The sequence below is a fragment of the Hydra vulgaris genome, chromosome 12 (genome assembly GCF_038396675.1).
Source record: "Hydra vulgaris chromosome 12, alternate assembly HydraT2T_AEP".
NCBI lineage: Eukaryota > Metazoa > Cnidaria > Hydrozoa > Anthoathecata > Hydridae > Hydra > Hydra vulgaris.
This window is the reverse complement of record NC_088931.1, coordinates 67,780,484-67,808,065: the sequence shown is the minus strand read 5'-3', so window position 1 is coordinate 67,808,065 and position 27,582 is coordinate 67,780,484. Positions and strand designations below refer to the sequence as shown.

Here is a 27,582-nt window from a genome sequence, read left to right as displayed (position 1 = left end):
GTTTATTTCTTTTTTATTATTGTTATTACAATTTTTTTTCTAACTGGTTATAAATAAATAAATTATGTAGTTACTTTTATTAACAAAACGGTGCAGCAAAGAACTCGATTTAATATGATTTCACAAAAAATCACGTGAGCCGACATCATCTCGATACTTTTTTTAAAACAATTATTAAGCAGCTCGTAATAATGATCATATACGAAAGAATAATTTTTTTGAAATAAATTGAAAAAAAATGATTTGATCGCTTGGATTTTTTTTTTACAATACGTATACGTAAAGTAGATGATTTGCGCATAAGACTAACATTTTATTTTATGATTTAACAATAAAATTTGATAACTTTTTACATAATATGTTGTTACATAACTATAATTAAGATAGATTCGTGTAATATGAGCATCTAGGTAATGAGCATACCAAAAGGTTTCTAAGATGTGAGCAGTAAAGTTTAAGTTGCTTTGAATTTTTTTGAATCGACCTTCTGTGGAGATAACAAGAAGCAGAATAATTAGCGTAAATTTATGCGCAGTAATTAGCAGTTCTCATCTTTTTTTCTTTTTTTTTTATACATGTTTTGTTTTACAACTACAAAGTAATTACAACTAATCAATTACTGATTGGCAGTAAAGATATACAAATTTAAATCATAAGTAAAAGTTCGAAATATACGAGGTAAATAAAAATATAGTTGCTTACAACTCCGAGACATGAATAAATAATTACCAAATACAACAATATAATAACGTGTAAGTAAAAATAATCCGAGAAATATATCTCTATATTACTCCAATTAAAATAAAAAATACAATAAATAAAAATAAATCTGCTGATTTTTTGGAGGAGAGTTTAGATGTTTCACTATAAGTTTATTTACCACATTTCAAAATAATGTTAGTGTATAAATATGACAAAAACAAAATTTGTGTAAGATTGATAAGAAGAACTACTTATTTGTAGTCATAGGAACCTCGCAGAAGACTTTAGTCAGTCTTGTCATTGAGTACCTATTTCTTAGACGTGTAATACACATAAAAAATCAGTTGCATATGTGGTATATATGTACGTGTTACATATATACCTTGTTATTAATATTATTTTTGTTATCAATTTGTATTAAAAGTTAAGTTATATTTATTTATTTATTCAAATTTAAAAAAATTCCTTACTTATTCCTTATTCGTTGTTTAATTTGATTATTGTAGTTTTTAGCTTTTTTTTCAGAGAGTGTTTTCATTGTTTAAGTTTAATAGTGATTCGTTTCTGGAAACTAATTTGTTAAATAAATAGGGACCACGATATGTAACTGAGAATTTTGAGAGTCTTGTTGTTTCAAAAGGTATCTTAAAGTTGCCTGTTGCTCTTGTATTGTATTTGTTTATATTGTTTTTAAAAAAGTGTGCTGTAAAATGTTCTGGAACCAGACTTAGTTTATATTTAAACATGAAAAGTATATTTTGAAAAATATTTATTTGGAATATATTTAGTGCGTTCATTTGTTCCTGTAAGGGTTGAGCATGAGTAAATTTGCTTTTGTTGCATACTAGTCTTGAAGCGTGTTTTTGACGTAAGTAAAGTGGTTGTAATTTAGATTTATGGGTACTGCCCCATGCTATATTGGCATACATGAGATAGCTATGTATGAATGAAAAGTAGATAAGTTTGAGACTTTTTTGTGACAAAAATGATCTTGCCTTGTAAAGTAAATCTATGTTCTTTGATATTTTTGTGTTTATGTAGTTTATGTGGGGTTTCCAGGAGATGTGCTCATCAATTAGAACTCCTAAAAACTTTGTATTCAGAGCTCTTTTGATGGTTATAATTTCTATATTAATTGTTGGCAGGTTTAGGGGTATTTTTTTAATATGTTGATTGGAGTGAAATAGTATATACTTTGTTTTTTTCTATATTGAGTGACAGTTTATTTGATTTAAATCATATGTTAACTTTTTTTTGTTCAGCATTTGTTTTTTCATAGAGGTCTTCGATTGTCTTTGACGAGTAAAATAAGTTTGTATCGTCGGCAAACATTATAGTTTTAAAGATATTAGAGGCGTTTGGAAGATTGTTTATATAAATAAGAAACAAAAGAGGAGCAAGAATGGTACACCACATTTTGTTTTTAGTAAATTTGAGTTGCTTTTTCTGTCTACAATAACACACTGTTGTCTGTTATTAAGGTAGTTTTTAAACCAATATAAAGCTTGATTTTTTATACCATAGTTTTTCATTTTTGTTAGTAAAATCTCATGGTTGATAGTGTCAAATGCCTTTGACAAATCAATAAAGATCCCTAATGTGAATTTTTTTTTTTAAATGATCTACTCATCCTATTTGAGAGGTCAAGGATTGCATGCTCAGTTGAGTGTAGCTTTTGAAAACCATATTGACCTTTATTGATAATTTTGTGAGTTTTTAAAAATTCATTTAATTTATTATAGATTATTCGTTCTAGAAGTTTTGAGAATACCGAAAGTATAGAAATTGGTCTATAATTGTTTAAAGAATTGGCATCTCCTGATTTATAGATTGGTATTATTTTAGAGATTTTTAGTTTATCAGGTACAATACCTGTTGAAATTGATGAATTAAATATTTGGTAAATTGGATTACGTATCTCCTCAAAAACATCTGACACTACTTTGCAAGAGATACCATCGATTCCTGGGGACTTAATTTTAAGTGATTTAATAGCTATTTTAAGTTCGTCTTGATTTATTTCATTGAAATTCAAAAAGCAGTGTGAGCCAGTTAAGTAACTTTTAAATGTATTATTTGGGCATTGAATTTTCGATGCAAGATCACCAATGTTGGCAAAGTATTTGTTAAATTCATTGGAAATATCTCGCTTGTTGTTTTTCATTATTTTTTAAATTCACTTTCATTAATTACTACTCTAGAAGGCATTTTGTTAACATTAAATTTACTTTTACCAATAATTTCCTTCATAATGTCCCATGTCTTTTTTAAGTCACCATTAAATTTTTGTATTTGATTAGAATAGTATAAAATTTTGCGTTTTTTTTTTATTTTTTTAAATAGGTTTTTGTATTGCTTTTAAAGGGATAGGTTTGCTTCGCTTCTATTTTTTAAGTATTTTACGTATAGTTTTTGTTTTTGTATTGAGGATTTTCTTATTTCTTTTGTTATCCATTGACAATTTAAATATTTTGTTTTATTTCTTTTTCTTAAATTGGAAAACTTTTATTATATTGTAAGATAAATAAATTTATAAAGTTAATGTACGCAGAGTTTGTGTTTCCTTGGTCACATTCTTATTAAAACGCTATTCAATTTTTGTGTTGTTAAATGTTATTACAAGACATGAAAAAATCTGTGGCGCTAAATTTTGATGTTGAAATATAGGTATTTTTTTTTTCATAAAGAAAAATATATTACCAAGAAATCCGTTCCATTTTTTTTTGGAAAATAATGCAAAGATTTATTTTTAACTTAATTTAAAGATCCCATTTCGTGTAATATGAGCATTCTAAAATTACAAAAATTTCTTTAATCGAAATTAACTAGTTTAAAGTCCTAAAATTGCAGTAGTTTTAATTGCTTTTTGAATAAAAGCAAAGCATAGTATAAAATTTTATCATTTTAACATTATTAAATATCTCTAAATTGAAAAAATTTGTATGTTTATTGTTTAAAGGTTTAAGTTAATAAAATTAAAAAAATAACTAATTAATTTTTTTTTTTTTTTTTTTTTTTTTTTTTTGCGTAAAACTAAGTAGTATTGTTTCAATAAAAAGCGGCGTAAAGTTTTATCTTTTAATGGTAAGTTTTATTAATATTTTGGTATTTTTTTACTTAATTAATGTTATTTTGCTTGAGTTAATTTAAAGTACTCATATTATCAAGTGATCTAGGTAATACAAGCACCTTCGCAACTTTTTTAAAACCTCTGTGTTTTTAAGAAAAAATTTCGGGTGCTCAAATATCGAAGCGGATCATGAGTATAAATCCCTATAAAACTGTTTATTCGCAATAATTTTGGATCCAGCATAACTATTTTGAAAAATTTTCCAATTTCTCATAATAGACTAATCAACTCTTTTAGAAAAAACTTGTAGCTTCTTTTCTTGAAGAAACTTGTGGCTTCTTTTCTTGAAAAAACTTGTGGCTTCTTTTCTTGAAAAAACTTGTGGCTTCTTTTCTTGAAGAAACTTGTGGCTTCTTTTCTAGAAAAAACTTGTGGCTTCTTTTCTTGAAGAAACTTGTGGCTTCTTTTCTTGAAGAAACTTGTGGCTTCTTTTCTTGGGCCTTTACTTTTCTTACTATACATAAATAATTTATCTTTAACATTAAACCTATAAAAGTTTATTTGCTGATTACGATATTGAAAAACTTTTTAAAGTAGTAAATAGAGAATTCAATAGACAAGGTCTCAAACTGCTTTGGCAAGATCAATAGGGTTTGGCAAGATCAATAGAGTTTAGCCATTTTTCAAACTTTAATACCTTTAGAAGTTTTATTCAGAAACTAAGTTCTTTTTCAATTCAGAATTGTGAAAAATTTTTCCAAACATTGTTTCCGAGAAAAAAATTTTTCTTAATCAGTTTAAAACTAAATCAAAGCGGTGTTTATTAATCACAGATAGTGATTTATCTCGTTTCAAGTTTTCTCTTAAAACAGATTAAAAAGATCAAAAAATAAAAAAAATTTGTTATTTAATTTACCCTATTAGTTTAATCAACCTTTATTTAAATTTTGAATCTAAAATTATTATAAAATCTAGTATTTCATAACAACTCTATTTTATTAATTTTGATAAATTATAAAAAATTTATTTTGTTTATGGCATTATCTATTAATTGATGTGACCTTTTTTATTCTTTATATTTTTGTAAACATCTTTTTAATTCTAGTTTATACTATACCCTAGTCGCAAGAAATAATGGTGCAATATATTTTTTTTTTGTTTTTTTTGTTTTGTTTGTTTATTTCGCCATTTAATAACTTTTACAATTTAAAAGTTTATAAATAAAAACACTGGTGGGGCATGTGGAAGACTTTGTTTTTTTGTCTTATCACCAAGCCCCAATCGTACGTATTTACAATAACCGTATAGTAAAAATAAATATAAAATATAAATATATTTATACTATACAAACTATTTATTGAAAATTATAAATGTAAAAATAAATAACAGTTAGTTTAAGAAATACTTCGAGAACAATATTCATGTTAAGAGTAAAATCAAGTAAACAAGAAAAACTGAAAGAAAAGTAAAAAAGAAAAGCAAAAAATAAATTAATTAATTAAAGAGCACGCATTTACGAGAGCCACACTATATACGTATATTATACAAAGTATTTATTGAAAAATATGAAAATAAGATAAATACCAATTTGTAATAAAGTAATATTTAAATAAAGAACGAAAAATTAAAAAGATAAAAGAGTACTTAATTTACAAAAACCGTAGTATTTATGTATAATTTAAAACTAATTTGAGTAAAATAAATTCATTAATAGTTAAAAAAAAAAAAAGTTCAAGAACTCAGATTTCACCAATAACTTTTAAAATTAGAGGAAACACCATAACTAAAACAATGAAAAAAAAGTTGATAAATTCTGAGACATTTTATATAATTGAATTTTAGTTTAAAAGAAGCATTTAAAATCGGATATGGTAAAATCCATAAGTAATAACATCTGTTTCGATTCATTTTTAAACTGTTGTATACTAACTTTTTTCGTATTTGCAATATTAGGAAACTTTTTCCACAAATAAGGTACACGATATTGAATTGAATATGTAATTTGTTTTGAATTTTATTTAGGGACAATGTAGTTATTATCTGAAAATTTTGTCAGGTATTTATGTAAATATTGTAATATAAATGTAATTATTGGTACAATATTTATTTTAATATTGGCTAAATATTGTTAACAACATGGTGCTAATATAAAATGTCAACATTTTGATATATATAGCCAACATTGTTACACAGTATTGGCTATATATAAAATGTAGTATTGCGCCAACATATTTTTTTAAAATAAGAAACCCAATTAATAATTAACGTTCAAAAAACGTTGCCACAACGTTCATTTAGGTTTGCGTACATTTTTTTTTTTTTTAATTATTCACCTCCCCAAGGCCAAGAGGACCACTACAGTCGAGGAGGCTATTTTTTGCGGTTTCAACCCCTTCTCAACTCTAACTCCGAAACACGAACCTCGACGAATAACACTGTAAAAAACCTTGTGTTGAAAAGCAACACTTCATCTTGTGTTGCTTTCATATAACACAAGTTTGTGTTAAATTAAAAAAATATGATTTAAAAGCGCATGCGTTTCCTGGAAGCGAAAATATTTTGCTATTTTCTTGTTGACACAAGTCTTGTGTTAAAGAAGTCTCAAGATACGCATGCGTAAAACCTCATGGAATTTGTATTATTTTCATATAACGAATTTTTTAAATTTACATTACTGCTTTTTCGAAATAAGATTTATAATTTTTAGTTTGTATTTAATTACTTACAATATCTTCATTAATATTAACTATAAAAAATGGGTTATTTTTGTGTATTTTGTGAGTCCATTTTAGTATCATTGGAGACTTTAAGTGATCTTTTGAAACATTTTCATTATCGCCATGGTATTTCTTCAACACAAATTTGTAAAATTCCCTGCAGACAAGGTGGTTGTTGCAGAACATATGAAAGTGTCCATGCCCTTAAAATTCATTTATATAGAAAGCATCCAAGTGATCCTCATCTGGAATATGAAAGTATAAATATTTCTCCTGTGGAAAGTAATGATGAGCTAATAGATCACCAAAGTAATTATACATCAGCACATATTAATAAAGATAACATTCATAATATTTGTTCAAGTGCATTAAATGGGGAAAAGATAAAAGAAATGATTATAGATGTTTTAATGACTCTCAGATGCCGTAATACAAGTGAAGTTGTAATTCAGTATGTAGGTAAAAGTATATAAAATATTTTATCCACTGTAATTGAAAGTATACAAAAAACAATGCACAATGAAGAAACAGTCGCTAGTAGAGTAAACGATGTCCTAAACGATATTGAATGTGAGTGTGTAAAATGTAGTTTAATTACATCTACATACTTGCAAAGAAAACAATTACAACAAAAAGGGATGGTTGTACCATTGAAATAACTGTTGGGTTCAGATCTGAAGTGCGTCAGAAAATTTCTAGAAGTAATGTGATAAGTTATGTACATGAAACTATGCAGTATATTCCTATGCTAGAAACCATTTCTATGGTGATTTCTAAGCACACAGTTGATAAAATAGATAATAACATTTATACAAAATTAAATAAATTAACTTGTTATAGTGATGCAGAACAATATAAAAATCACCCATTATATCAAAAACATCCAGATGCTCTTCAGCTGCAACTATACTGTGATGATTTTGAAACAGTAAACCCTTTAGGTTCAAAAACTAAAGTTCACAAAGTTTGTGCTGTTTATTTTTCCATAAAAAATGTTAACACAAAGAGATGCTCTAAATTGGCCAACATATATCCAGTAATTTATTGTTTTGCAGCTGATGTTGCACAGTATGGATATGAAAATCTTTTAAAACCATTAATAAAGGACTTGGTAGCTCTAGAGAAAGGATTTAAATTGTATATAAACGGAACTTACGTTTGCATATATGGTGCAGTAGTTATGTGGTCTGGGGACAATCTTGCATAGCACCAAATTTTTGGATTTAGTTCAAACTTTAATGCTAATAAGAGCTGCCATTACTGCTATACAACAAAAGAACAAATGCAACACACTTTTTATGAAGAAGATCTAGACTTAAGAACTAAGGAACATCACATTGCAGATTGTCAAGCACTTTTTGGTGATGCTGATAGTAATAAATTGTCTGGTGTATATAAACAAAATCCCTTGTCAGAGCTTCAGTATTTTTCTGTTCCTGAGAACATTTTCCCAGATTCAATGCATGATATACTTGAGGGTTGTTTACAGTATGAATTAAAAATTGTTCTTCTTCGCTTATTACTAATTGATTGCCTGTTGACTATTGACGAATTCAATGGCCGACTGCAAACTTTTAATTTTGGCATTGATAAAAAAAATAGGCCATTGCCAATAACACGTGAAAAACTTGTTTCTAAAGACAAAAGGTTAGGTATAAATGCAACACAAAATTGGTGTTTAGGAAGGTTTTTTTGTTTGTTGCTTGGTGATGTTGTAGAAACTGATAACCAGTATTTTCATTTAATTCATTTACTAATGGAAATATGTGGAATAATCTTTGCTCCAAAATTGACTGTTCATTTAATAACTTATTTAACAGAGATGATTAGCGTTCATCACAATTTGTTTACAGAAATATTTTCTGGTCATACTGTTATTCCAAAACAACATTTTCTCATTCATTATCCTACAAAAATGTTACAACTGGGACCTTCTCCAAGTTATTGGTGTATGTGATTTGAAGGAAAACATGCTCCTGCAAAGGAGCAATGTCACATTTTGCACAACTTTAAAAATGTTTGCAAAAAAATTGCATGGCGTCAACAATTACAATTACATCTTCATTTGTCAAATTTTGCAAGTATACTCAGTATAGAAGTAAGTACTAAAATCGTTAGTACTAAAATCGTTAAAGGCCCTTGTTTATCTCTTGCCAACTATGGGAAAATATCGTGTTTCAGTAAGTGCAGCAATGGTTTTCCTAATTGAAGAACTAAAGGTAAGATTTATTTTTAAATCTCAATAGTTTCTTATATAATAATTAATATACCAATAGTATATAGTTTTTAATAAGTATAAAATTCAATTATACTAACTACTGTTCAATCTGCTATATCTTGTTATTTTAAACATTTGTTCGATTTACTTCAAACATGAAATTTTTATCAAACTTTTTTAGGATGGCGAGACTCTTGAAATGTTTTTTAATCGCTTAAATGCAAGACAGCAACCTTTCATTATGTCGTGTGGATTGTCTTTTTTCGTTGTATGTGATGGAAAAGCAATTATAGTAAAACCTTCGAAAGTTTCTGTTGCCTTTGACTATCTCTTCAAGTCTTTTTTCGTTTTTAATCTTGAATATCCAAAGCAAATACAAGTTTTATAAAATTTCTTTCAAGAATTAGTTTATAAACTGCCTTGATCTGTTGCCAGCACAAAAGCACGTAAATTATTCGAAGAGATTTCTCATATGTAGTATATTCAGCTCGAAACATTTTTATCAAGAAACGCTAAAGCCTTAATATAATTGCCTATGCAAAAAAATTTTCGTGAAACTATTTAAGTTAAAAATATATTTTTATTCAATTTTAAAAATATATCATATTCAAACTAGATAATATTTTATTTAAAATAAATGGATAAAGTATATACTAATATATCATGTAAATTTAGTTCAGATCTTAAAATGAAATTTTTAAATATACTTTTTGTATTCAATTTCTTAACAAAGTTTTCATTAAAATGAAATTATACCTCTATTATAATTTATAACTTGAATTAACAATCATCGCGGCTTTTTTTAGTAATTTAATTCAAGATTGCGCAATATGGAATATGTCTTAAAACGAGAATTATGATCTAGAAATAAACCAAAAATTAACTTTGCGATTAAATGCGAGATTATGAATAAATTTCTACACAATGCCTTGTGTTGTTTTTTTAACACAAGGCATTATGTTGAATTAACATCATCTTGTGTTGTTCATATATGACAAAAGTTTTGTGTTGCGAAACACACAAGCTTGTGTTGTTTTAACACAATGTTTTTTAGAGTGAAGGCCACTGCGCGTAGAAAAAAGTTGAACCATGAAACATGAATTAACTTTTGTGAACTCCGATTTACAGTTCTTGAACATTTTATATGAACGTTCAAATAACAAACAGCGAACGTTTACTTAACGTTCACTACAAACGTTATTATGTTAGGTCTTAAAACAAACAGCGAATGTTTACTTAACGTTCACTGCAAACGTTATTATGTTAGGCCTTAAACGTTCACCTCAGACACTCAATAATGAACACGCAAGTTTCATTATTAAGTGTCTGAGGTGAACCAAACGTTTTTCTTTTTTCTTAATTTTTAAACCTATAAGTGTGTAGATTTTTTTTTTTGTTAATTCACCTCCCCAAGGCCCAGAAGGCCACTACAGACGAGGAGGCTATTTAATTGTGGTTATAACTCTCTCTCAACTCTATAACTCCGAAACACGAACCTTGACGAGCAAGGCCGCTGCGCGGAGAAACAAGTTGAGCGCGGTATTACCAGGGACGTTGTGGGGATCGAACGCAGAACATCTCGCTTATGAAGCGAGAACTCTACCACTACACCACTACCGCATGGTTTAGGCGGACTTTCTGTTTAAACCTATATTTGCTAGTTTTTGTGTAATGTGATGCTCTTTTGAACTTACATTACCTTTATTTATTTAACAAATGTTAAATAAGTAATTAAGTAAAAATCTATTTGTACCTAAGTACAAGTTTACCATGTTTTACAGTTGAATTACACCATATCAAGTTTATTTGAGAGCCCACGATTCAATTATTACACTTCAAACACAAGACACGCAATTGGCTGAGCTGATTACAATTAACAAAAAATCATATTAAAAAATAATACCTCTCGCAATGAAAAAATTCATTTATTATTTCTATTTTGTGCTTTAAAGGGCATTAACAACAATTTACATCAATTTAAGTTAATTTTGCTTACAATACAACATCAACAATATAAATAATAAGGACGTGTTGTTTTAGTGAAAAAGTACGACTTTTACCACTAAAACAGAAAAAATATACACTTGTCTTTTTTAAAATAGCACAATTTACAATATTTCATCAAAAATAAAATTATTTTTTTTAATAAAAATTTTCTTATTGAAAATTTAAATATTTTTATTAAAAACAAAAGCACTATGTGGTTTTAATAAACAAGCTGGTTTTATTTATCAATGAGTTAAATGTGCCATTTATAAAAGACTTAGACTGTTATAAACTGTCAATTCTATATAAAAACAGTTTTATATATGAACCACTGAAATAGATACCTCAAAAGCTTATACAAACTACAATAAATGAATATATTATTAAATAATACTCTGATATGATTCATAAAACGTTGCTCTACAAAGTTAAAACAGGAAACTGTTTCCACTAAATAAATAGCCCATCTATGGCATGTTAACTTGTCACCAATATAGCATATGTCAACATAGTACTAAACCTTGGGTTGTAAATAGAAGAACACCATAAAAATAGGAAGAAAAACTGGGCAATGCAACTTGCAGATCAAATTAGAACTTTTGGGGCATAAAATAGACAGACGAAACAAAACTGACTAAGATGTTGCTATGGACAAAAAAGATCACGCAACCCCATAAAAACGCAAATTTCTCTATAACATATAATTTACCAAAACTTTATATTTTTGGAATCTGCAATGATTGAATAAGTGATGAAGCAAAAAATTCTTAAATTTTTTTTTGACATTTCTAATAAGGTTAAGCCACCATAAATGGATAAGAGGTTCTGGATGTTGAGTTGAGTTGTCATTTGTGCAGCACTTTTTGATGCTATAAGTCTAAGTAAAATAAAAACTAATAATAAACTAAAAATAAATGGTTTCAATGTAGAGCGAATGGGTATAAAAATCTTCAACTAGTCAATGAATACAAAACGTGTTATATTCAATTGACGAAGCTCATATATCGAGCTCGTCGTGAGTTTGAGTTTGATTTAGCGATAAAATCGAAGCACAATCCAAAGGTCCTGTTCAAGTATGTTAATAGCAAACAAAATGTTAGAACTATGATATTAGCCTTAAAAGGAATAAATGGCGACACTATCACAAATCCAATAGAAATTGCAAATCGGCTAAATGACAACTTTCAAATTGTTTTCAACAAAAATGAAGACGATGAACAGCCATGTTTTATAGAACAAACTGAAACTATCTGCAAATACTCGCAAATAACACCAGATCTTGTTAAAAACAAGCTAAGCGATTTATCAGTTGATAAAACCGTTGGTGTGGATGGTGTAAACGCATATGTACTGAAGAACTTTTTTTTTTTTTTTAGTTTTATTTAAGTGCCCCAAGAAGTCCTTATGGTTTCTGAGACAAGTGCGCTACCACTGCGCCACGGTTTCTCTAGAACTGTTCTAACAGTTTCTCAATACCTTCAAGCACAATTTTTTAGAAGTCGCAAGATAGTGGGTGTTGTCCTGAAATATGGAAAAAAGCTAATGTAACACCACTGTTTAAAAAAGGAAGTAGACTCGACCCAGGCAATTACCGACCTATATCCTTAACATTAATTGTATTTAAAGTAATGTAGAAAATATTACGACACTATGGTCAATTAAATAGTCGAACATAGCCTTGTTTCAAAAAATCAACATGGTTTTGTCATTAAAAAAGCGCGTGTGACTAATTTATTGGAGTCAATTGACGTGATGTCAAAAGCATTGACATGACAAGGTATCTATGGATGTAGCTTTTATAGATTTCAGTAAAGCGTTCGATAGTCCCCACAAGAGACTGATTTACAAACTCAAGGGATATGTTTTTAACGGAAATCTCCTGAATTGGATAAGATTATTTTTAAACAAGCGGTTTCAACGAAGCGTGATGGTCGAATATGTATCCTTGTGGCAAGAGTTATTTAGCGGCGTTCCTCAAGGATCCGCTTGAGGGTCCTTGAGGAACTTGTCCGGCAGCAAAGTGACAGCACTTTCTCCGTAAAAATTACCGGTTTCCGTAGTTTCTATTTTTCTTTAAAATCAACGGAAAAAGTCCGTTAAAAAAAATACAGGACTATCGCCGTAAAATTCACGGTTTCCTTATTTTATTTTTCCGTACATATAGCGGAGAAAGTCAAGCAGCAAAGGGACATCACTTTCTCGTAAAATTTACGGTTTCCGTATCTAATTTTTTCATTTCGAATTAACGGAAAAACTCCGTTTATTCAGCAAATAGACACTTACTCAACTCGAAAGTGAAAAATATATTAATAGAATTTATACGTTGTTATAAAAATATAATTCGACTATTAAGAAACTACTCGTGAAATAATAAAAAATTATAATATAATACACAACATAGAAAACTCGTCTTTTAATCTATTGCTGCTCAGTCCATTCAAACAGCCCCAGTTCGTTAACAAAACTCAATACTTTTGGGTGAGGTCCAGCTTACTGTTTTTTACCAATCTATTTTTTGATTTTATTTCCTTTTTCAGGATTAATTTTTACGACACATTTACATAATAATTAGATTAGATTAATAAATCATTATTTGCAGTAAAAAAAAAAAAGAATAAAAAAGTTATGTTGAAAATATTAAACAATCGTATGTAGAGAGTACATAGCATATATATCAATATATCAATAATATATCAATTGTATGTAGAGTATATAAAGCGTACAGTATCCTATCAGGGTGGAGTAATTTTGTAAAAAAGGTAGGGAAAGTTAAAGAATATGTTGCGTGTAATATGAAAACGCTATGGATTTTTATAATTTTTTTATAAACAAGTATGATAAACATTAATTACGATTTACCTCTGCAAAAACCCAAGTGTTGCAGCAATCTCTACTGGATAGCCAACATTCAACACATAATATGCGGAAAAAAGAACAACCAAAGCCAAAAGTGGATTTGCCAGATTATCTATTATAACATGCAGATCAACAACCAAGTGAAAACTGTTACACTTGAATATGCATGTTCCTATATAGGCAAAAAATGTTGAGAAAAACGAGCATAAAAATTTGAAATTTCTTAACATTAAGAAAACAAAATTTAAATCATGTTTCTTAAATACATTTAATAAATTTATTAAATAATTAGTAGCAAAATGATATATTGTTACCAGCAAAAACAATGCAAGGAGATAGTGGAAAAGTAATGTCCTTTTCAATATCATCTGCATTTGCATGCTCCTACAAGTATTAAAACATGGCACAAACATATTACTGATAAAATTAGTGGACAAAATATATGAAATTCTAAACTTTTTTAATCAAGGAAGAAAAAAATCAAAGGAAAAATATTTACCACAGTTTGATGAAACAAAAACTTTGAAGATTCTTTAAAAAACTGGCAAATGCCCAAAATTGCAGTAACAAGTGGTGCTAACATGTGACCTTGGCCAACTAATGACATTTCATTCATGACTTGCTGCATTTCTTTTTTGTGTTGCAAAAATTTGACAATTATGGTAGATTTCATTTTAAGATTTTCTTCAAATATAAAAGCTATGTCAACACCAGTCAATGTTTTAAAATGATGTAAAAACCAATTGGTTTTAAATAAAAATGGCCATTTGGCTACTAACGATACAATTTTCAGTTTATTTAATCCAACTATATCAGCACGTTGTGGAGTATAAGTTAACGAATGTAGCCTTTCTATTTCGTAAACATTCCATGATGAAGAGTGCAGATTGTGATGATCTTGCAGCCACCCAATATGGTTGTCCTGAATTTTTTCATTTTTATTTTCACCGAGTCTTGGCAGCCAATCAATGCATCCATAAAAATCTTTTGGCTTGACTTTTGCTTTTTTTGGTTCTTCATCCATTACACAACTTTCTGAAGCAAAGTTTCGTTTCAATGGATTTGGAGATTGTAGCCTATTAATATTTTCAACACAAGCTTCTAGTTTTTTCACAACAGAGCTGCATCCCGTCCCCACTCTCTGATTTTCAAATTTATCCTCAAGAGAAATTAGGGTATTTTCTGACAATTTGATATGCAATATTCTCCAAATTTTTACGACCTGGTTTTCTTGTAGTTTCTACAATATCATCACAAATGATCCTGATCATTGTACTTTTGTGTTTCGGCAAATAAGGAGCATTTTTGTGAGTAAATCAATGATTTCAGCTGGTAGCTTTTCCCAGTGAACTTTGAAAACATCTACCCAATTGTCCAGCATAACACTGGACATAAAATTTGCAATAAAAATTAATTATTAAGAAATAAATTATTAATTAATAATTTAATAATTATTAACAATTCTATAATACATATATCTTTGTCATAAAACACAATTTTAAATAACTTAAAAATAGATCAGATAACAAGAATAATAATTAATAATTAGATTCACTTCTATTTATAGCAAAAGGATTCATATGCTTCCTAGATTTATGGCTAGTAAAAGATGAGACAATTTTAAATTTTGCATTGTAATCAACATATGGGCATTGATTTGCTGTACCATTCCTAATATGATCTTTGAAATGAATAATGCAGACAGATCCTTGCAATTTGCACCACACATGAGAACTTGGCAGGAAAATGAAATACCTTTATTATTTAAAGTAGCTAATCTTGCATTAAATTTAATTTTACCATGATCACGATAGCTATGTTTTTTTAAATTCCAAAAATTTGAAAAGCTTTGAAAATAACCAGATACACAGCATGCAACCCTGAAATATGGTTCCATGGAATGCAAACATATGCATTAATAGTAGGTAGTGCACTATCACACTGTTTACAATTGTACATCTTAATATAATCTAACTTGTTAGAAATCAAATATATATAGTCAAATAGTTAACTATTTAAAAAGAAGGTAATCCTTCAGTTAAGCGGCGTAAAATAATTTTATTTTTTTGCTTGTTGCGCTCTGGTCAGAGGAGGCTTTTTAAACATTAGGAACATACATCGATTATCTTGTAGCAGCAGGCTATAAGATAATCGATGTAGCAACACTCCCTTGTAGCAACAGGCTATAAGATAGTTGATGTGGGAGCAGTCCCTTGAAGCAGCAGGCTAAAAGATAGTCCATGTATGAACTGAAGCCAATAAATATTCCTCATGTTTATATTAAAAAGTTGCTACTTTAAGCAAGTCTTCACACGAGAGCGCAACAAGCGAAAAAATATAATTATTTTACGCCGCTTAACTGAAGCTTTACCAAAAGAAATATAGAAAACAAAAGAAAAAGAACTACATTACATAAAAAAAATTATATATTTTTATAAAAAATACATAAACAACCTCAAATAAATATACTGTCAAACGCAAATTTAATATGTCTAAATCAAATAGTAAATAAAATATATTTAAGATATATTTTTTTTGTTAATATGTTTAGTGTTTCTTTCATATACTATAAAAAAGTAAACTGAACACTAAACAATATGAACTTTAAAAAATTAAATACATTATAAAAGGTTTTTAAACCATGTAGATCCAATATAATATAGGAAACAAATTTTTACAAGTAACTATCTTTAATAAACATCTATATCTATATATAGCAGCATCTTTAATCTAAATTAAAGATAATTTTTTGAATGCACTTCTTTAAAAACATATAGTACTTTAGTTCCAGTAAAAAATATATTAAAGTCTCTAACTTGAAATTTTATGCGTGTATAATTTCAAGTTAGAGACTTGTAAAAGAAAAATGTATTTTATTGAAAACGGATTTTTTCCGTAACATAATAACGGAAAAAGTTTGATAAATACTACGGAGTTTTTTTACAGTGTATATAAATTTACACAGGCACAGGCCTATAAAATTATTAACAATATAGACATTGTCTCATGGAGTGAACCTCATGTCCTTCGTGTTGGGGTGCCAAATAAAATAAAATCTAGATGACATCATCTAAAAATGATTAGAGAGTTTGTTCAAAATTGCGAGCAAAGGCACCAGTTTTTTACAAACCGAATAGGAACATTGGAATGCATTGTCGGAAAATTTTCCGGTAAATTTTACCTTCGCAACACTATATCTATAAGACAATATTTGTTTAAATTTTTTAATTTTAAAAATTTTTTTCGCCAGAAATCTGCTTACTCAAACCTAGATAGTCAAACAACGATGTCTTTGTGTTCATTCAATATCATGGAAACATTTTATTTTGAAGGCAAAATACTTTCTTTTTTTTTAAAAAAACACACTTTTTTTTGATTGTTTGAAACATTTTTGACCTTTAAACTTTTACTCAGAAAGTTCTTTCTTATTTTTTAGGATTTTTTTTTCTCCTCGCCAAAGTAGTGTGAACTATGATTTTGAAGTTTTGGTTTTCAAACTCCTAAAAAATATTATATTCTGTTTTAAAAAAATCTTTAAAATAATGTTAAATTTACCAAAGCACATCTTCTGTATCGTCTTTTGGTCTTTATATCTAATCATCGAGAAATATAAACAGCAAGTGGAAACCATGAAAAAAAAATTTCAAAACGTTATAGACGTTAGTAGTATTATAAAGTGTTTGTTGAGATAAAATTAGAAATCAAATGAAAATAAATCCAATATAATCTCGCTAAAGAGAAACTTAACGTTATTAGTAATTAGTAAAGCGAAACAACTTGATTCGCTTGAGAAAATATTTATTATTAATCAAAATAATAGTCAAACTTATAACCAAAAAATGGCGTCAGTTTCGTCAGATTTAACATCACAAGAACATTTTCAAGAAAATATAATTATTCTTGACGTTGAAACAACGGGATTAAATGCGTCAAGCAATCGTATTGTTCAGTTAGCAATGTTGAAGATTCAAAACAATGGTCTAATGGCAACTTTTGACAACTACTTTAATCCTTGTGTACCAAGACAGGCTCAAATAAGTGCCTTTCGTGTTCATGGCATTTGCCCTGATATGTTGATGACAAAAGCCCCCTTCCGCGATTACCTCAAAGAAATTATTGATTTTATTGGAGAAACAAAATATTTATGCGGACACAATGTAGCTTTTGATTGGAAATTTCTTTTAGAAGAGTTTTCCCGTGCTGACAGCTCATTTGGAAAATGTCTTATCGAAAAAAATATCACTTTAATTGACACTCTTAAGTTGAGTCGTAAAGCTTTTCCGCAGTTTAAAAGTTACAAGTTACAGTCGCTTTCAAGCTGTTTAGGGCTTTGTATTACCCAAAATGATCTTTTGGACTTAAAAATAGATAAACCGATTCTTAGAACTCACGATGCAATGGTGGATGTTCTTTTAACAAGAAAACTGTTGTATAAGGTTATGCAAACATTAAGTTCAACTAATAATAATGGCAGTCAACAACTTTCACTTTCAGAACTTCTTTGATAAACATTATTGTGTTGTTGCAAAAAAAACATAATTGCATCATTCTGAAAAATCTATTTAAATATATTGTCAAAACTCAAAGTAGTCAACTAAAACATATGTAAAAATATTCATAATTTTTTTCACTTTATAAAATATTAATTTTTTTAACTCCAATATTTTTTAAAAAGAACCTTTCAATTATTTTGTATAATTATAAACAGTGCTGAACGATCGATGGCGTGATTAACTTTTATAATGTTTTTTAACTTTAAAACTTCTCCTAATTATTTAAGGCTTAAAATTTAATTTATTTAATTAGGAGAAACATTTTTCTAATACAAGTTCTGGTTTTGTACGTCTACCACTAACACAAACTAGAATTAATAGTAACAGCCGAACTGGAGTTTATCGAAAAAGGTGCATGATAGCGTATTTAAATCAACTGATTTATTTAACTACGAGCGCACATGTATACTCATTATTCATATAGTCATAGATTTTACATATATTGACTGAGGATTTTATCTTTAGCATGTTGTATTGTAAAGAAATGAAGCACGTTGCATTTTATACGCTTGTTAATTTGCAAATAGAGTTTATTTGTAAATAGAATTTATTATTATTTGTTATAAAAAATTTTTGATTCTGATAATGTTATCTATATTAAGCTCATTAAAATATTTGCTGTTTAAATGATATCTATGGTAAAGTTTCTAGAGCAGAAAAAATGTCAGATAAATTGAGGGAATAAAAAAACTGAGTTTTTACATCAGTTAAGAATAATTCTTTTATAAACCTTCCATGTAGAAAAAATGTGACCATGAGGTACAGGAATGACAAATGGTGGATTACGGATGGCAGATATTTCTTCATTTATATTATCCATCAACCGGCGAAAAAAATGTATAATGCTATTCTTAAAGTTATTCTTAATTCAGAAAATAACAAATCAAGGCTTCAACAAATTCTTGATACTGCTTAAGTACTAGTATTAGGTTATGATTTGGGTAATTCAAATGTCACAACATCATTTTGAAATAACCGAACATCTTAGAATTACTTGAGTTTTGGCACAGTTTAGTAAATTGTGCCTTTAAAAATAATCAAAACAAATTTATGTTATAGTCCAAGAGCCAGGAACAGATTTTTTATCCCATTTTTATAAAAAGTTTTCACACCTTATAACAATAAAGTTGCACTCACTAAGAAATGATTTGTCAGCTGGTGCTTATTGAGGGCATTTGGTTTCCAAGAACCCAAGAAGTGGGTTCCTGGGCATCAATATTTCCAAATATTTTACAAGTTAATATAGAATTTTAGATCATTAAGAAAATGTAAAATCTAGCATCAAAAAGCAGGGTAAAGTCAGGACCTGTGAGGCTCTTTCTTTTTTGAAAGAAAAGTTAATATGACAGAAGTGTTAAAACAGCTTCCATTCTTTCTCATTTTCATTTTGTTATGCTTAATAGAATAATGGTGAAAACTCTCAAAGTTAAATTACTTTACATGCTTGAGTCATGCTCTAAAACTGTTTATCCTTCCAGTTTATATGTATAAATAATCAATGCTATGTTTTTTTTTATTTACCTTTTAGTTTATCTTCTTCTTTTGGTTTGGTATCAAAGTTCATTTTTATTCTGATTTACTCAAAGAAGGGTAACAAAAATCACTTTGTGATTGATAAGACTGTGTTGCCTTCCATTAAAGACTGTGTTGCCTTCCTTTAAAGACTGTGTTGCCTTCCATTAAAGACTGTGAAAGAGACAACAGGTCAGCTAAAAGAAATTTATCCTACCAAATCATCGGTTTATTATGAAAAGGGTTTTGGCTCTAAGTTGTGAAGATGATTTGCTTATCTCAATACTCGGTAATAAGAATTTAATTATCAATAATAAAGATCAATGTTTTTTCTGAACACCATAAAAAGAAAAAATGATAAAAGAAGATCAGTATTTTAACATACTAAAAGCCCGATTGCAGAATGATCTTCCACTTAGAGTTGATTATTGGACAATTAAATGATTTTGTGCGTACGTCTGATACAGTTGCTTAAATAATTGTCTCTAAATAAATAAATATGTTTGGCTAACATCATCCAGGATGTAAAGTTGTATAAAAAAAATAATTTAAGGTATATAAGTGTTAATCAATTATAAACAAAACTAGAAGAAAAACTGTGCATTTAGAGAAATTTGCAGATTCTTAAGATGTGTCTATGAGGCTTGCTTCAGTTGTAAAGGAATGGTCCAACCAACAACAATTCTTGAAACATGGGATAAGGGTTTCATGTTGCAAGAAATTTTTGGTAAAGTGGTTACTAATGAGTTTGTTTCAGAAACATTTCCCTGTAAAAAATGTCACGCCGAATTCTTGAATGTTCCACTAAAATGTTTAAAGTTTCACGCCAGTTTTAAACATCTACAAAGAAATGCTAAGAACCGCATCACTAATAAAAATTTAACAGCACTTATAAGTACTGTTAAATCTTTATTAGTCACGCAATTATAATTGATAAATATGTCTGTAGTATTTAAAACAGCTAACTTCTGCTGATGAATACGTTTCAAAATATTTTTAAAGTAATAAAAACGCGAAGGTAATGACTACTCAATTTTATATATCAAGAAAATGTATTAGAGTTGCTTACCAGTGGCGGAATAAGACTTTTCGGGGCCGAGCCTATTTTTTTTGAGGCCATTTTTGTGTGCCGCAGATTAAAAAATGAATAAAATAAAAAAAATAATTATAAAAAAAAAGGTTCTCAAAACTATTTCGGGGCCCTTATAATTGCGGGGCCCAGGGCTATAGCCCCCTAGGCCCCTCAGAACCAAGCACTAAAACTTACCACCTTATTCTCGCGTATTATATGCAAATCTGGAGAACTAATTACGTAGCAGTAATATAGATAGTTTTACGAAAACCGCTCCTCCACTTCATTTACCAGAAAATTCAGAATGGATCCTCAAAGACTGATATTGCCAAATTAATTGGGTTGATGATACTGAGAGTACAGATGATGACAATTTCGATAAGTATTGAAAAAATTTAAAAACATTCAGCAAAAGGTTTGTAAATAATTATTACAATGTATTAGGGTATAGCTATTTGCCGAGAAAGCTTATAATAATATAATTAATCTATATTCTTGTTCGTTAATTGAAACAAATTTTTTTTATTTTTAGGTTAGCGATGTAACTTTTACATTTTTGAGATTTATTTACGTTAAAGTAAAGATTATTTTCTTTAAAGATAGACATTTCCTATTTTATTAGTAAAAGTGACTATGTATAGTTAAATTTTATTGAATTTTCGTATAATATTTAAATAAAAGTGTTTAATTTAAATAAAACATGCATTAAACTAATGTCAAAAATACGTTTTCTTCTGCAACGCAAATCATATTATATTAAAAAATTTTAATAAGTTAAAGGTTCCTAACTATTTTAACTTCATTAAAGTCGATCTTTGAGCGAGTCTGACCTCAACAATGCATTTATTTATCTTAAAACTCTACAATAGTTATTACAGAAAAAGAATTGATTTAATTATGTTAAAACTATACAATTGTAACTACAGAGAAAGAGTTAATTTATTTGTTTTAAAAATTTACAATAGTAATTTATGCATAAATAATCTTAAGAGGTAAAAGTTATGAGATTTGTTTTTCACTTTCACTGTTTCCACCTTCCGCTGTTTTTCAATTCACATATCTGTTTTATTATATTTTTATTTTCTCTATTTTATTTTGTCATTTTTATTTACCATTTATACTCTATATTATTCTTCTTATTTAATTTAAAATCAAAATGGATTTCTGGGTTCTTGTTTGATTGACTAAATGAAACAATCAAGCATTTAGGTAATAATGATAACTTGTGCAAGAAATTATTATTATTATTATTATTGTGCAAGAAATTATAATTATTATTGGGCAAGAAATTTTTATCATTGTGCAAGAAATTATTATTATTATTATTGTGCAAGAAATTATTTTTTTAACTTTTATAATTAAGATCATAAATTTTATAATTAAATCATAGTTAACTTATATTTAAAACTTTTAGAAAAATAAAATGTTGAATTTTAAAAATAGCTGAAAGATCTCATCGTTTATTTGGATTGATTGAAAAATTAAATTGTCACAAATTATTATATACAAATACATCGGAATAAACAATTGGAAAAATTTAGTTGCAGATGAGCAAAATTTAATTGCACTGAAGTCTGGTACTTCTCCTGCTTTGATGGACAACTTTTATTTTCAAACCAAGTTATTAAACTTTGGTTAAAGAAAACTTGAAAAAAAGTTTTTCAAATATTGTATATATTTTTTATTTTAAAATTTTCAAAAAAGTCCAAAAGAACAATTAAACAATAGATTAAATATTATACTGGTCAAAAAATCCTTACAAATTGCTTGGTCAAATTAAAAACTCTCAATTAATAATGATAACATTGATGAAACTCAAAATTCAAGTACTGATATTTTCCCCACAAGAATGGTTAATTGAAGAAGCCAGTAAATATTTTGGTGTTTCAAAATATCTTATAATACAGTATCGTCCACAATTATTTTCGTCGCGTCCATAACTATTTTCGTTGCAGTCCATAATTATTTTCGTCGCGTCCTCAATTATTTTCGTAATAAAAATACTTTATTTTTCAAATGTTTTACAGTAAATTAAGAAAAAAATTCAAGCATAATTTAATCACATAAACTCATTACGCTGAATTGCTTTTAACACTCACTCACGCATGTGAGAATAATAATTTTCAAAAGAGTATTCAATAAAACCTGTTAAAATCTCAGTAATAATGTTAATCATTTCTTGTGGATTATTAGGTCGTGGTTGTATCCTTCTGAATAAATTTTTCATCACACCAAAAAACTCCTCGATAGGATTAAGTTGAGGGCTGTAAGGTGGTAAAAATTGGATAGTACAATTGCTTTCTCGAAACGCCCATTCTACAGTTGACGAATGGTGGAATCGCGCATTATCCATTATTACAACATATCTTCGATCACTTAAAGCTGTTCTTAAATCTTGTTCAATCCACCCGTTCATGCTAGCAGTATTAAAGGCCTCAACTTTTATCTTAAAACCAATACATCCCGTAACTGAAATAGCGCATATTAAGCTAACATTCCTTCCTCTCTGTGTGGGGACTGTAATATATGGGGTACTTCCCAACAATGCATATCCATAATGCCGTGAATCATGCAAATTAAAAACGGTTTCATCACTATAAATCAGATCAGAATTTTGCAGAAAAGAAACATGATTGCAAAACGTGAATCTTGTTGCTATTACATGAGATGAATTTCTCGCAACAACGACCGATTTAAGCCTTTTACGGGTATATCCCATTTGTTTTAAATCTCTTTGAATTGTAGTTGTCGAGCATTTATGTTCTTCGGGCATTAATTCTGCGTATCGTAGTTAATGCATTATTTGCATTAAATAATAATTCAATTTCTCTCTTTCTTTCAATATTATCTCGTGCTGCTCTGCCACGCTTTTTAGGCACTGTATTTTGATCTTGTTCAAGTTTTCGTATCCAGCTTTGAATCGTCCTAATTGAAAGACCTGTTGCATTTGCAATAGATCGACTTGATTCGTTGCTATTCATCATTCTTTTTATTGTAAAAATATTTTCTTCGGTTGCATTTTTTTTATTTTTTTGTTCTTCTGTTTCGACATTCGAATGATTGATGTTTGTATTGTTTTTGTTTGCCATTTTATATTTCGTGATAAAAATACTAAAGTATTTTTATTACGAAAAAAATTGTGGACGCGACGAAAATAATTATGGACGCGACGAAAGTAATTATATACTGCAACGAAAATAATTATGGACGCGACGAAAATAATTGTTGACGATGCTGTAAAAAATTAGAGCTTCAGCAACAACGAAAAGAGTCCTTGCATTCCCATAAACTAAATAAGGTAAAATGTGACCTGATCAAATTACTACTTCAACGGAATTCTTATTTAGCCAATGAATTACTACTGATAGATTAGATTTAGTTATACAGCTTGTAAGCATGCCAGATCAGGCCCTGCGCGAGACATTCTGAAGGTGTGTGAAAAAATATTTAGGCTCCTTTTTAAAATAGGTTTACAAAATATATATGTATTTTATACAAATTTATTAAAAAAAAAGGTTTACAAATAATTTTTACTTCAAAATACTTTAAGAGCTTTCACGCTAGAATATTTTAATCGCATATCTTCAATATATGGCTCTTTGCAATTACTCAAGTCAAATTTCAGACTTGAAGTATGACTTCAGATTTCAAATTCGCTTCTTGCATTCCACCCTAAGTTTTTTTAAAAAAAAACTTTTAAAAAATGTAAGTAAAACCCTAATTTTACTTACACTAACGGCATAAAGTGCCGTCGCGAAGAGTGTGTTCTAACGCCGTCGCGAAGAGTGTGTTCATCACATTTTTAAACAAAAATCTTATATAAACAATGTGTTTGAATTGGATTTGTTCTAGAAACTGTAAAACTGACAAACTTTTTTTAAAGGAAAATTCAAAAGTGTTTAAAGCTCAAATTAAAGCTCAAATTAATAAAAGAAGAGTACTAACTAAAAAGAAAAAAAAAGTGTAAGCTTAAAAAAAGTTAAAATTTCAATCGCAAATTGCAGTTGAAAAGTTTTAGTTTATCATTATTTTAAAACTTTAAATATAAAATTATATTTAAGGCGCATCTTTCCTATTGAAGATTTGCCAATATCTTATAAGTAGTATCAATAAGATATTATCTACATAGTAAGATTTTTCGCATATCAAGTTCCAATCTATACTAATAAGGCTAATAAAAAAAATTAATTTATGAAACAATGCTTTAAAGATTATGCCTCTCTATACTCATGCTACTAGATATCGCGGAGTATTAGGGATTTATTATGTTCTATCAGCTAAAGAAAAAACTATAAACATCATCACACAGCAAAATGTCTCATTGTTTTTGCACCAAGTGGTGCCATATTATTTTTTTCACAATTATTAGCGGAAATATCAACTAATAAACAGTTAACAAAACAATAAAATTATTAAAAATAATAACTTGACGGCAGATCGAGATTGTCATACCTTTTAAACGAATTGCTTAAAAGAATAACTCTTAAAATACCAACAATATTTCCATCATCCAAACGATTTTTGTTCAGAAGAAAAACAAGCAAAGTTGATCTTATTTTTTAAAATTACGGAGTGCTAATAGCAAATCTGTAATATTGTTTAACATGGTATTACAGAACTTTTTCGAAAAAAAGATAGCAGATTGTTTATATTAATTCATTTTCTATAGGTGTTGTCAGAGAAAAAAAGTGTCGACAGAGACAAAATAATTCATTTTCTATAAATGTTGACAGAGATTAACTTAAAAATTTATGTCTTAAAGTTATTATTGTAGAAATGAATTTCTTCTGGGAAAGAATTTCCTTCACAAAGTGTTTGAAGTTGTAAAGCTAAAGTTTCATTGGGGTATGGTTATGAACAATCTTCACGTACTCCTGAAACTAAAGAAATTTTTTATGAGTATCAACTTTTTCAAAATTTAAGTTTAAAAAAGTTAAAAGTTACTTCAGAGTTGTTTGGTTTTCCTTGAACATGCTATATATGTTTAACATATTTTAGTTTCTAAAACCATTTTAATGTCTGACTCTTTAAAATTTGCAATTTGATATAATGATGCAGCAAAATGCTTATAACAGTCCCCTGCAACAGCTTTACAATTAAGTTGTGTACTTTATCATTAGACTAGCACAAGTGCGTAAAAACTTCATATTGTATACGCTTCATAGACATTGTTGTTTATTGATTTCTCTTCATCGAGGGCAAAAAGTTTGCCAGGTTTAAGTTCAAGTTTCACAACTTTAGATCCCAGAAAAAAACTCTGAAAAAAATTGCATCACTTTTATTTTCTAGACAAGCATTAAAACTCGTTACTATAATTAGGAGTGAGCAAAACTTGGATATCCGGTCCGGTTTTTAATATCCGATTTAGATATTAACTAATTGGACCGGATATCCGATTTTTGCTCATCCATAGTTGAAGGTTTTTATTAGAGGTGAGCAAAACCAGTTATCTGGTCCAGTTTGTTAAAATCCGAATCCGATTTTAACAAACCGGACCGGATATCCGGTTTTACTCATTCCTAACTATAGTAATATTTACTTTGAAAAACTTTAATCGGATTGTTTTGACTTTAATACAACTTTCCCTTTTAAACGGCTAACTGCGTATCGCGTTAGCCGTTTTAAATGGAAAGTCTTTTGATCTTTTTTGTTTAAGCAATTGTTTAAAGGTTTGCGCAGTACATTTTTTTTTCTTTCTAAATAGACATGAAGAGCGTTTTCAAAAAAGTGGCCATAAATATACATAAACACATATATAAAATATTATATTAACATAAATAAATAAACCGCACTTCTAGGCAAGTTTTTGCGACATCGGTTAGAAAGGAGGAGTGAACTTCCAATTAAATGCTCATCCGTGGTGCTCTGTGATAAGACCGTAGAGACTCCTTGGGGCACCTAAATAGAATAGAAAAAAAAAAAAAAAAAATAGACACAATAGATATAGAAACAGCTGCAAAGTTTATATATTAACTTCATTGTACTGCGTAATGTAGAAACCATTTTCCGTTTTTCTTTCATTTATTAATTCCTACCAATAAAACTAGACAAAAAACTACTCAACAAACAATAACATACAAATAGGTAAATATCAAACTTAAACCGTGTCTCTCATATAAAGAAATGTTTAACAAACTAATTACGTCGAATACAAATCGGAAGAGCGGAGGCAGTACAACAGTTGTCTACTAAATAAGCATATATTATTATATAATTTTTATGATTGAAATTAATAAAAGTACAATACCCAAAAATACCATTTTTAATCCTAGATATGGTACAACTATATTCTCGATAACGATTAGAGAACCTTATGAATGGAATAAAGTGATTAGCAATAATAATTCAAATCCGAATGATATTATTTAGTACTTACGGCTTTTTTATTGTAGATTTCGTCTGTATCTTTTATAAGTTATTAAACTAAATTATCACTATATTCCACCCCCCTACCCCTCCCTCGCTGAATCCGTCACTGAACTAAATTGGCACCATAAATTTAAAAACCGGGATCATTTAAAAAAAAGAATAAAATCGATTAATATTAGGAATTTTAATGTCTTTATCAGACTTTCATTGAAAATATTTATTCTTAAAGTTACCTTCAAAACTACTTTTCTTTGATATTCGGTGTAAATTACAAATTATTCGAATTCTATTATTTGAAATTAGCATGATTTTATTAGCGTATTATGTCCAAACAACAAAGCTTTAAATGTTATAATTTTTTTTACTTTAGGTTTTTTTTTAATATTTTAAGAAACTTTTCTTTTCTTTATATAATTTTTAAAACCTGTTTACTACCCCTAATAGTGAATCTAAGGAACACCATTTTGATGTCTTTAGACCACTTTCGCTTATCGGCGTTAATATGAATTTAGTTAAAATCTTTTAAA

The 27,582-nt window shown here is 28.3% G+C and overlaps 3 protein-coding genes across 3 annotated transcripts in view; 2 read left to right on the top strand and 1 right to left on the bottom strand.

The window, feature by feature from the left end:
- Positions 1–7,127: 7,127 nt before the first annotated feature.
- LOC136088289 (uncharacterized) lies at positions 7,128–8,446 on the top strand. The gene is made up of 2 exons (XM_065811979.1): positions 7,128–7,690; positions 7,739–8,446. Exons 1-2 carry the CDS (start codon positions 7,220–7,222, stop codon positions 8,444–8,446), a joined length of 1,179 nt encoding a protein of 392 aa, XP_065668051.1. The 5' UTR covers positions 7,128–7,219.
- A 3,606-nt stretch (positions 8,447–12,052) lies between these two features.
- Positions 12,053–27,582, bottom strand: part of LOC136088946 (uncharacterized) — a 30,171-nt gene continuing 14,641 nt past the window's right edge. Inside the window, exons 2-5 of the mRNA XM_065814230.1 lie at positions 26,479–26,584; positions 14,049–14,934; positions 13,864–13,933; positions 12,053–13,721 (exon numbers count right to left, since the gene is read on the bottom strand). Coding sequence (XP_065670302.1) covers positions 13,549–13,721; positions 13,864–13,933; positions 14,049–14,573 — 768 coding nt within the window. The 5' untranslated portion in view covers positions 14,574–14,934; positions 26,479–26,584 and the 3' untranslated portion in view covers positions 12,053–13,548. The remainder of the gene's footprint in view (positions 13,722–13,863; positions 13,934–14,048; positions 14,935–26,478; positions 26,585–27,582) is intronic.
- LOC105845377 (DNA polymerase III subunit epsilon) lies at positions 17,389–18,054 on the top strand. The gene has a single exon (XM_065811978.1). The coding sequence runs from the start codon at positions 17,389–17,391 to the stop codon at positions 18,052–18,054; it is 666 nt and encodes a 221-aa protein (XP_065668050.1).

Coding starts and splice junctions, on each gene's coding strand:
- LOC136088289 (XM_065811979.1), top strand. CDS start 7,220: ATGCAGTATATTCCTATGCTAGAAACCATTTCTATGGTGATTTCTAAG. Junction 7,691..7,738: donor TGTGGTCTGGGGACAATCTT/GCATAGCACCAA, acceptor AATGCTAATAAG/AGCTGCCATTACTGCTATAC.
- LOC105845377 (XM_065811978.1), top strand. CDS start 17,389: ATGGCGTCAGTTTCGTCAGATTTAACATCACAAGAACATTTTCAAGAA.